Consider the following 11,898-nt stretch of genomic DNA (forward strand, 5'->3'; position numbering starts at 1 on the left):
TTTGACTTGAAGTCGTGATATCACGACTTCAAGTGGATTATTCTTTTTTTTATGTTTTAAAATTTTATTTTATTATTATAATTATTTAAATTATTAATAATTAAAAACTTAAATATTTACTGATTATAATTAATAATAAATTTAAAAATTTAATAATGGAAAAAATACAATAGTCTATTATAGGTATTATTTGTTGTATAAGTTCCCGCATTGACATATTATGTTCTCTTGAGGGGAGAAATTATTCAAATAATGTAAAAAAATTACAGAAATGAGGTGATTTTGATATGTTTATAGATATATGCTACACCACGATTTTAAAACGCGGTGCTACCAATTTTTCTTTAAAAAAAATTGAAGTTTCATGGCATCGAGATATGTAATCACGATGCCACTTTTTAAAATAAGAAAAAGACAATGATAAGAACTGCGGAGCTGGGGGCTTGCTACTGCAGCTCACCCTTATTTAAGGGTAAGCTGCGTTTCAAACTCTCTACCTGCAAAGTCTCTTGTAAATACGAGAGTTAAGTGAAAATTGTGAGATAAAAGGTAAAATTTAATTGAGGTCTCAAAATCTTTTTTTAAGTGATTATGATAAATTTTGGTCCAATTGATACAAGTGTGTTGTACGGGCAATTAAATCACCGATCTAAAGATGTGTCCGAAGCTCTAGATTCAACTTTATATGTGACGCGGTGATATATCTTTTTTCCGTATCCTTCAACTAGTTCCATGTCACATTCGTATTCTGCAGGTGCTCCAGAATATGAAATTTTTCAGTATTTTACAGTGTAGTCATATTGAGATTGACAAAAACCTTGTTACTGCATTAGTTGAGAGATGGTGTCCACTGCAGGCCATAGCTATCATTTGGGCCTTCCCAGTGGAAGGTAATCTTATTACAGGAGTAGATACAAGGTTACTGACCAGTGGCAAAATTATTGCCATTAACGGTTGGAATTTATGCTAGATGAAAATTCTTTTAGATGGTCCAGAATAAAATTTACAGTGTTACACGAGTGGTTGCTTCAAAACACGTGTGACAATAATAGCCTATTCAAGGCTGTATTACAGGAGACACATGTATGTGCCATGTACTTTATTGGTGGGATATTGTGTCCTGATGCTACAGGTAACGCCGTGTCGCTATTGTATCTACGATATATGGAGAACATTCATGAGTAAGGTACCTTAAACTGAGGTTCAACAGTATTGGCGTATCTATATCGAGAGTTGTGTACAGCATCACAGTGAGGAAAAATTAATATTGGCGATGCCATACAATTATTACAAATATGAGCATCGTCCCGCATCATAACACTTGCACCGATTCCCTCGAATAATACTGTGGATGTAATGCCAACATTAACCGACCATGAAAATATCCTACCTATCCCTCTATATGCTGCACGGTATGAATATTTTTATTTATTTATATCGTGATAAAAAATTTTGATTTCAATTATTTTTTAAAATTTTTATTTATTTATATCCCTCTAACTTTTGCTTTTACGAATGCAAAAATTTTGATTTCAATTACCGATTCCCTCTTACTCAACTTCGTATGTCTTTTTTATTACTCCATAATCTTAAGAATACGTAATGTTTAATCGAATACACTATGTTTGCAAAATGAAGTACTACGAGAAATTTGCGTAAATCCGAGCGAAGGATGATCATAACTTATAGAACCATTTGAATTAATTTGTTGACCTCCAAAATATATAACAATATCAACAGTGTTTTGCTCCGCAATATCTTCAAAGTAAAATAAAATACACATCAAAATTAAAATTTTCAATAATATTATAATAAGAATATTCAAATAAATAAATAACAAAATAATTTAATAAATAACTTACTATAAGCTTTTAATTGTAAATTTTCAACTTTTTATAACAATAATACAAATTAAAAAGTGAAAAATTGGAGAAGAATGCGCTTATGAATGTAAAGAGCACTGGCTTGCTGAAACACAAACTCAACGAGAATGTGAGAATTGAGTCCAGATTTTATAGGCAAAAAAACCGCGACAAAAAATTGTGGTGCTGAGAGTACAAAAAAGAAAAAATTAATTGACTGAGGGTACAAATAGCAGCGGTGCCAATAAAGGTGTTGCAGCAAAAGCAGCCTGCGTTTGACCCTCTGTTTTTTTTTTTTTTTTAATTTTTGCTAAGAACCGCTATTTCAAATTAAGGTTCTTAGCTTTGTTTTCTTTTTTTTTTTTTTTTCTATTACAAAACTGGCACAGCGGTTTTAGATCGCGGTTCCATGAAATATAAATTTTTTTAAAAAAAAATTGGCAGCACCGCATTTTCTGAAGGCGGTGCTGCCTATATCTATAACAAAATCAAAATCACCCCAATTCTGTAATTTTTTTATATTATTAAAATAAGTATATCCTCTTGAGGTACCCTAACTTTATTTGCTTTATTGTCTTTCACGTATTTTTTAAGTAGTCAATCTCAATTAAATACGCATTGTTTGGTTTTCACCAAGATGAGTAAGAATAGAAACGAAGTGTTGTTGATCAACTCAAATTTCGAAACATCCCAAATTAGAACGCCCCAACCACATTCTACGGACAGAGGAGAAGTCATGCGTAACAAATGATACTATTGAAGTGGATATAACTGATCCTTCTCACACCCTCAAACCATTTCATCATAGAAGGGAAACAGTAAGAAGTGAATCGTCACCTCTACTTACATGAAATTAATATATTTTACTAATTATAATAAATAATAAATCTAAAAATCTATTAATAAAAAAATACAATAATATATTGTAAATATTATTTATTGTCTACGACCTCCACATTTACATATTATTGAGAGAAGGACCAGTGATAACTACTCAAACAGTATCATGTTCAAGTTAACTAGTGGATATTATGCTACTTTCTCACCTATTTATGGGACGTGGTTGCTCATTCTTGTGGAATTATGAGAATGTCCCAAAATTGGAGTTGGTCTACAATATATTTTTTTGTGTCTCTACTCGTCCTAATCGAAATCAAACAACACGTATTTAATTGAGATGGACTGACCACAAATGCATGAAAGACAACAATCCCGACAAAGCGGGGTACTTCAAGCCAACCTAATATGTAGACATGGGGTCGTAAATGATAAATAATATTTGTAATGGATAGTTGTTTTTCATTAATAAACTTTTAAATTTATTAGTGATTAAAATTAGTAAAATGTTTAAAATTTTAATTATTAATAATTTAAGTAATCAAGATAATAATTTTTTTTTGAAATAATCCACATGAAGTGATCGTGGGTTGAGTTTAGGGGTGGCAGACGAGTCAAGGTGGGCTCGTGAAGCTCGCGAGTCGACTCGATTTGGAGTTCAATTCGAGTTTGAGTTTTTCGAGATATTTTGCTCATAAACTCGCGAGTCCTTCAATTTTATATATATAATTTTATTTTTAACTTTTATATATATTTAACTCTATATTCAATACTATATCAACTTTATATTCAAAATTAATCATATATTAAAGTTATTAAGTAATATCACATATTTTAAATTTAGCTAATCATCAAATATGGTACTTTTATTTATTTATTTACTTAATCTTTATAGGAAAATAAGCTTAATCAACAGGCCAGTAAGTTCATTACTATGATTAGATATTTTTTATTTTATATTAATTATTAATTTTTTAAATTATCTAATAGTTTAAGAAAATTAGAAATGTATTTTTGCTAAAAATAATTTGGACTTGTCAATCTAACATAATAAATAAATATATTTTTAATTATAAATAACAAATTAAAAAAGCTCGACCTTACTATTATGTACTTGAGCCCAAACTTAAACGAAAAAAAGGTTGAACTTGTCGAGCTTGAAAGTTTTGAGCTCGTAGAGCTTGAGCTAAAAATTTGAACTAGAAGTTTTTTGCCCGACTCGACTCGAGCTCAACTTATTTACACTTTAATTGAATTTACAACTTTATTTTAAAATTTTAAAAAAAAGAAAAAAATAAATAAATAATTGATAAGATCCACGACTTGCCTTAAAACTATTAGAAATTTTAAAAAAAAAGTTTCTATTTTTGTTTCATTATTAAAATAAATAAGCCACTGACTCCCATCTACCCCAATCACGTTGAAATCAACATCATTTCCACCGGTCACTACACATTATCTCTTACTTTATTTGCTACATTTTCTCCCAATATATAAACTAGTTATCATCATCCAGGGAGAAAGGTTGGGTGTATACAGAGCAGCAGCCATGGCAGCCAATCATCTCTTCATCCATCTTCTCATCCTCCTCTCCGTCTTCACCTTCTGCAGATCTGTAAGTTTTTCTGTTTTTTTTCGCCGTACGATCTCATCAGTTTCAACAATCTCTGCTGCTTTAGATTCAAACTTCGCACACCCGAATGTGAAGATCTCACAGAATAATCATTTGGTTCTTGAATATTGGTATTTTTTTTTGTTTTTTCCTATGTCAACATTGAGTAAAAATGTGGGGGAAATGCAGGACGATCCGGATTGTGTGTACACGGTTTACGTGAGGACGGGGTCGATCATAAAGGGTGGGACCGACTCCAATATCAGCTTAACTCTCTACGATGCCGAGGGCTACGGGATCAGGATCAACAATCTGGAAGCGTGGGGCGGGCTGATGGGCCCGGGTTACAACTACTTCGAGAGGGGAAACCTCGACATCTTCAGCGGCCGAGGCCCGTGTTTGACCGGCCCGGTTTGCGCGATGAACCTCACATCTGACGGAACGGGCTCCGGTCACGGGTGGTACTGTAACTACGTGGAGGTAACCACCACCGGGATCCACCAGCAGTGCGCTCAGGTGCAGTTCACGGTGGAGCAGTGGCTGGCCACCGATACGTCGCCGTACGAGCTCACCGCCATCAGGAACTACTGTCCGTCGGACAAGAAGAACCGGGTAATGGACGGTTCCGATTCGTCTTTGTTGTCTGTCATGTAGGAGGGTTTCGGGCTCCGAGTATTGGGTCGGAGTATCCGAACCCGTTCCGGGTTTCTTTTTTCGTTTGCCTTTGTCCCACTTGAGTGTTGGTGAATTTTGGGTCGGGTCGTCAATCAGAATATTGTAGGGTAAGTCAGATAAATAAAAGAGAATGAACCAAAATGCCCTTTTTGGTTAAAAGGGCGTTCCCATGGTTTCTTGAATAATTACCTCTCCTGCTTTCCTCTGTATTTTCTTGGGATGCTTTGCGCCGTTTTTTGTTCCTTTCTTTTTTTCGCTGTTGAATGCAAAATCGTTTGTTTGTACAAAATCACGATTTTATGGCTATTTGGACTTTTGATTAGTGCCGATTCAAGTCGACTCCAGTCGAATATATTATTATTAAAGCTTGTTTGAATTATTATTATTGAACTTTTAAAAATTTAAAAATATATTTGAATTTAATTTAACTATTAATCTAATCGGGGTTATAAAAAATAAAATTATAAAAAAATTGAACGAGGTGGATAAAAAAAATAAAAAATAATAAAACAATGTTCAATTAGTTCATAAAAATTTATTTTTTTAAGAAATAAGTAAAAAGTTAAATTTATTATTGATAAGAACATTTTTGTTATTCTACTATAAAAAAATAATAAAAAACTAACGGTGATTAATAGATTGGCTAGTTGTTAGACAACCGTTAAATAATAAAATCATCTATAATTTTTCAAATAATGAGAGAGTATTCGAAATTATACTAAATTTCAGAAGAGATTGCTATAATTTATCCTAAAATAATTTCATTCTATTACTTGCAATTCATTACTAATTGCCAATTGTGTGGACAATATCAACTAAAGAATGACAATTTTCCATTGTCTTTTAATTTTTTTATGTATATCATCATAAAAATAATATTCAAATATAATTCATTTCGCAGCATATAAGATTAGAATATCAATTAGGTTAAAGTAATAATATTATAGCATATTGATACAACGTAATTGGACAAAACTTAATTATGTCATCCAGTTATTATTGTAATTATAATATAATTAATTTTTTTATTTTAATATTAATTATATGATACGTATAATTAATTATTTATAATTATTTGAATGTAATGGGATAGTATATTTTATATGAAAAATTATTTAAAAAATATAATATAAATATAAATCAAATAATATCCATGTGAAAAATGCAAGCATCCCCCTAATATCCACAACATTAATTATTTTTTATTTGAATGTAATGGGATTCGAAGTAAACTTTGGGAACATGATTTTACTGTTTAAGGTTAGCATGGAGATGTGTTTGTGGACTAGAAAAGGCCATATAGCACGTGGAACACTTTTATGATTCAAAGTAGGTAGTTGTGAGGGTTCATATTTATAGCTGGCTTTTGTCGGCAATCCTTTTGTCTTCTATATCACAAGCGCATAAAGGATCGTTTAGTTTTATATAAGGATCGGGTTACAAATGGATTGGGTTGAAAATGAGTTTATTAACATAATACCCGATTCATAAAATTTTTTTGAATTTGGTTGAACTCGATAGAATTCTAGAATAATTTGTTTAAAATCATAAAAACAAAGTTAATTTATTAATGAATTTATATGTGAATGTTTTAGGTTTTACAATATAAAAGTTTTAAAATATGTGTTACTTATTTATACATTAAAATTGTCTATATATTTTTATATCATTATGTTATTTTAAAAAAATAGTATTTTTTTTTTGTATTGTATGTAGTATAAATAAATTATATACATCTTTTCGCACATGTATAAATTACTTTGTATAAGTATATATTTTGGGTGAATAGCAATTTATTCCCCTGTGATATTGAAAAAGAGTACATTATCCCCTATAAAAAAAATATAGCAATTTACCCCCTTATACAGTGAGGTAAATTACTTCATTTTAAAAAATATAGAGAAGTTAATTGCTTCATTTTAAAAAATATAGGGAAGTAAATTGTTGTATTTTAAAAAATATAGGGAGGTAAATCGTTATTTATTTTTCATAAGGGGATAATTTGCTCATTTGTGATACCATAAGGGGGTTGCTTGCATTTTTTTTCTATAAATTATATCAAAAAAATCTTAAAAAATTGAATTTAGGTCCAAAACATCAAGAATCAAGATCCATCATAGAACTCGGTTAGGACTTCAAAACCCACCCCAAAATGAATGGATCTAGGTGGGGTTTATATCCCTAGTTTTGTGTGTGGACTTGAAAAAATATAACGGAATTCCAAAGACTTAAATGGAGGATAGGATTGTAAGAGTGATGCAAGTAAAAGGTTGCCCGTTTAGGCAAGTCTAACTTGAAAATTTTGAGCTTAGCTTTTTCACAAATTTTAGAAATAGGACCTAAAAAAAAATATATTGACACTTCAATACCCAAATCAGTAAACAATGATAAGATGATAACCAAAAATTGGAAAACATGCTACAAAAGAAAGAAAATAATGATAAAATAATTTTAAATTATAGTGATCTTGTGCAAATAGGTGTGAGAAGAGCATTAAACTTTTTTTCTGGGGAAGAGGAGCCTTTTTTATAGTCTTTGTCCCCTATCTGCTGGAAGAGATCGGTCCCCTGGAACTCGAGAAGGTAGTTGTTGGTGAGGATAGACTCTAATTATCATAATAAGTGACCATAAAGCCGATTAGATTGGTTGTTTTGTAATCTATTTTAAGCAATTTTATCTTCTTTATAATATTGAATTAAATGTATAAGAGTACGAATTCATTTGGCGCTATTTTGTTGTTCTTAATCTGTATTTTTTAGACATTACAACAAAGCCTACAAATCACTAATCAACTAATGAAGTTGGGCTGCACATTTGATAGCAACTGTGAAACCAACATCTGAGGATTAGATTTGAAATATTCCAAGTTGAGAACCCTGAGAATGGGCATCTAGAGTATTATTGAGACTTGCACTAAATATTGTGTCCATATGATGGGTGCCGTTTTTTATCAGCAACAGACGTATGACGTTTATGCAATTTTAGTGGGTGGGCAGTAGAAATTGTCAAGCTGACTGAACTAACTTATGGAGAGTCATCATATGGAATCCCGTGTGGATTGAGTAGTATGATTTGAACTCTTCAACTCTAATAGTATGGGGTTTACTCCTCAAAATTGAGGATCCATATAGTCTCATATATAGGACGACTATATCTAGGGCCTGAAAAAAGGTGACTGTATAATTTTGTTCTTTTGAACTAGATTCAAGTTAGAACAAGATCCTATTGAGATTGATATACTAAACTAATAGTATAATCTAGTCTCATATACTACATATACCTTACCTCTAGTAAGATTTGGTGTAGTCCACTTTGTGGTGTAGTGTGTATTCAACATAGAGGAAATCTCATTGGTATTTGCGTGAGTCTCCTTACTTAATGGACCCCCTCTTGGAGTTGCGGGCTGGGGTTTTTAACCTTGAGCTAGTTGTGAGGCGAGGTTCTCCTTTGGACTGCCTCCTGTGTTGGGTCTCTCATTGACTTCATAATTTTGGGGTATCAAATGGATTAATTATTTTATGTTTACTTATATATTATATTGTGGATGTAAAGTGTGATTAGTATAAAATTATGTTTGCTTCGTGAGATTAAAGAATGTAATACCCATTTTTGTCCATATGGTATAAGATAAAATATGTCTAGACAATGTTATGCAATTTCATATGATGTTTATTTTTTTTTCACTATTCCACCTGTATAACTAATACCATCTTGAGTGGTGATATTAAATTAGTCCCGAGCTGCCCCTCTTTTTTCACTGACCAAAATAACCCTCGTTCTTGGTCAAAAAAGTGAGTGCAAAGCCCTTCATAATGTTTGGACTCGTTTTCTAAGTGTTTTGTTGTGTTTTGTGGAGATAGAGAGAGAAAAACAAAGATAAATAAGTGTGTGTTAGAGATAGTATGAATGTTTGGATTTGTTTTTGGAGATAATTTAAAATAAGTATTGTATGTTTAATGTTGTGTTTTGGGAGACAAAAATTACTATTCATTATCAAATCATGTTTGTTTTATATATATTTATGTATATGTATGTGTATATATATGTATGTATTTATGTTAAAGCAGTTTAAAACACCTAGATAAGATGTTTTTAAATGATGATAAACATTGGATATGTTTTAACTTGTCCTGAAGATAACTTGAAAATGAAAACAAACATAGCGCTTGTTTCTTCCATGTTTCATATGACAAGAACTGTGGACCTCTTCCCCCATTCTTTCCTCTCTCTCAGGTGAGTTTACACTTGATTCTTTTTTTTTTTTTTGTTTTTTTTAAAATTCCTCCCCAAGCTCAAACATCTTACAAACAAGCTTGAGACTCATATTCTTAAACCTATTTTTGGCCGCTTTTTTGGTGAACTTTAGCTGAACTTTGTTTTTTTTCCCCCTTTTTTTTTTGCAGATCAGGAATAAATAGAAGGTTGTGAAAAGTCAGATCCGAACTCATCTTCAAGGTAATTGTGTAATTGTAATTTTTTCATATTTTGTTTTCATAAAATCAAACTCCTTTTGTATATTTTTGGCAATTTTGTTCTGAGGTTTTTTGTTTTTTTTATTTCTGTAAATTTTTGTTGGGTATTCTTATATTTGTCATGATCTGTTGGGTATTTACTTTCTCTTGGGTATCTAGATTCCGTTTGGTGTTTCATTTTATTTCTATATGATGTTTTAAATTGTTCTATTAAGTACTTGCATTTGTGGTTTAATTGAAAAATTACGGGCTCGTTTGGCTGTGTTTTTATTTTTATTTTCAGTTTTCAATATTTGAAAATGGGTAGAAATATTTTACTGGTTTTTGTGCGAAAACTGAGAATATGTTTGGATTAGTTGTTTCCAAATGTAGGTATATAGCTGTCAGAATGTTGAATATATGTATATATACTTTTGATGTGACAAATATTAGTTATGAGGGTTGACCTAATTGATTGAATATTTGTCTCCTTTTTTATTCATATTTAGTTAATTTAACTAATTATACATTGAGAATTTTCTTTTATGTCATTGATCACTTTAATTAAATTATGTATAATTATACGATAAATATAATTCAATATTTATGTGGGTTAATTTGAATTAGAGAATCTAGTAACAAGGAATTTCCAGTTTCCGTAGGCATAGGCCAAAATGACATATTCCTAATATTACCTAATATATATGTATAGATATATACTTATATATTGTGAATGCTAAACAAAAATGTGAAGAATATACTTTATTTAAATAAGTAAGGCCTAAATTAAATAAATAATTTAATATGACCAAAACATCAATAATATAATTCTATTTATATTATTTTAAATTCTGAATATTATTTCATCAATTTGAACAAAAAAATAAAGAGTAAATTAATTATCATGAATAATAAACTAAATAATTATAAAATAAATTAAAATAATTAAGTAGTCATGAAAGAATAGACCACTTTCATCGGTGCAAATACATCCCAAAATAAATATGAAAAACAAAAATCAATTGAACAAAAAACAAATCAACAATTGTAACAACAAGTATTTATTAAAATGCATTCTTTAGAAGTCTAAATACATTAAAAAAAAAAAGATTACCAGTGAAAAGAAAAATTATAATAATAAAAAATAAATTAAGCAAAAATTTGAAATACAAAATAGATAGAAATGTATAAGAGTAAACAATAACTATTATTTTATTTTTTTATATAAAAAAATATATAAAAAATAGAATGCATGTAAAAGTAGAAGATGTATACTATTATAATAAAATATATTTTTTATAAATAGAAAAAAGACGTGAAAAGTAATATATAAAATATATAAATCATCAATTTAACAATAGAAGATGCATATAAAAGATAAACGAATTTTATTATTAGACAGAAATATATGAATAAGAGATAGAAATTAACATAACTTGGCCTTGTTATATTATTAATTCAATTTTGTACATATTTATTTTTTGAATGTATAATTATAAAGAAGTTGAGATAACAAAAACCAGCAATTAATTAAAATATTTGAGATAACTAGATATTGTATGTGAATGGGAGAGGAGAATAGCAATTATCAAGACTATTACGTGCAAAAAGAAGGGTCTTTCATAAATAAGGCATCAAGGGCTTACATAAAAATCATCCTTCAAATTAACAAAAATTTTACAATCATTTTCCATTAGTAAGGGGTTCCTCCGGCAGCGCCGCATTTGACGAGCTTGAACCATCGTCTTTTGGCGCCTTTGGGACGTTTAAGTCCGTGCCATCTTCGTCGTTCGAGCTCGACGATGCATCCATGCAAATAGAATAAAAAATGAGAGTAGCAGGCTTGTTATGTTGGGGGGGCTGCCATATCTGGAATATCCGAGAAAAGATCAGCATCATCTTCTTCTTCCTCCTCGTCGGGTACCGGAATGCCGAGGTTCTCATCCTCATCGAAGAGCACGCACAGCTCTTCCCACTTTGGCTAAAGTGTTGTGTAATTTTTACTAAAGTGTTGTTTTATTATACTATCGATATACCGATATCAAAATGAAAAATTCGCTAAAATTAATTAAGGAATACATAATCGATATTTTAATTCGATAGTCTTAATATGTATCGAAATTTTGTATTGAATTTGACCTGATTTAAATTATGATATTTTATTAAATATAGATCACTTTTTATATATATTCAATACGGTATAAAAATTATCAAAAATAAAGAATAAGTCAAATGTATTGTTTGTATTAAAATATATAAATATAAAAATGATATTTATTATTAAAAAAAATTAATTTTATATAAATTTTATATACATCAAATCAAATGTCAAATAAGGCTTGCTTGTGGAAGGAAGCAATGAATTATCCAACAATTTTACAGCAAAGTAGTGGCTTCTAATGATGTATTTTGCAGCAATATTACTAGTATGTCCCTATTATTTAGTGTAATTACCATGCAA

The 11,898-nt window shown here is 30.1% G+C and overlaps 1 protein-coding gene across 1 annotated transcript; it reads left to right on the top strand.

Moving 5' to 3' along the window:
• The first annotated feature begins 4,123 nt into the window (after positions 1–4,123).
• Positions 4,124–5,308, top strand: LOC105171190 (PLAT domain-containing protein 3). The gene is made up of 2 exons (XM_011092222.3): positions 4,124–4,314; positions 4,501–5,308. The coding sequence occupies exons 1-2, from the start codon at positions 4,249–4,251 to the stop codon at positions 4,963–4,965; spliced, it is 531 nt and encodes a 176-aa protein (XP_011090524.1). The 5' UTR covers positions 4,124–4,248; the 3' UTR covers positions 4,966–5,308.
• Positions 5,309–11,898: the final 6,590 nt, after the last annotated feature.

Source organism: Sesamum indicum, linkage group LG9, assembly GCF_026168435.1.
Source record: "Sesamum indicum cultivar Baizhima isolate 11 linkage group LG9, ASM2616843v1, whole genome shotgun sequence".
Taxonomy (NCBI): Eukaryota; Viridiplantae; Streptophyta; class Magnoliopsida; order Lamiales; family Pedaliaceae; genus Sesamum; species Sesamum indicum.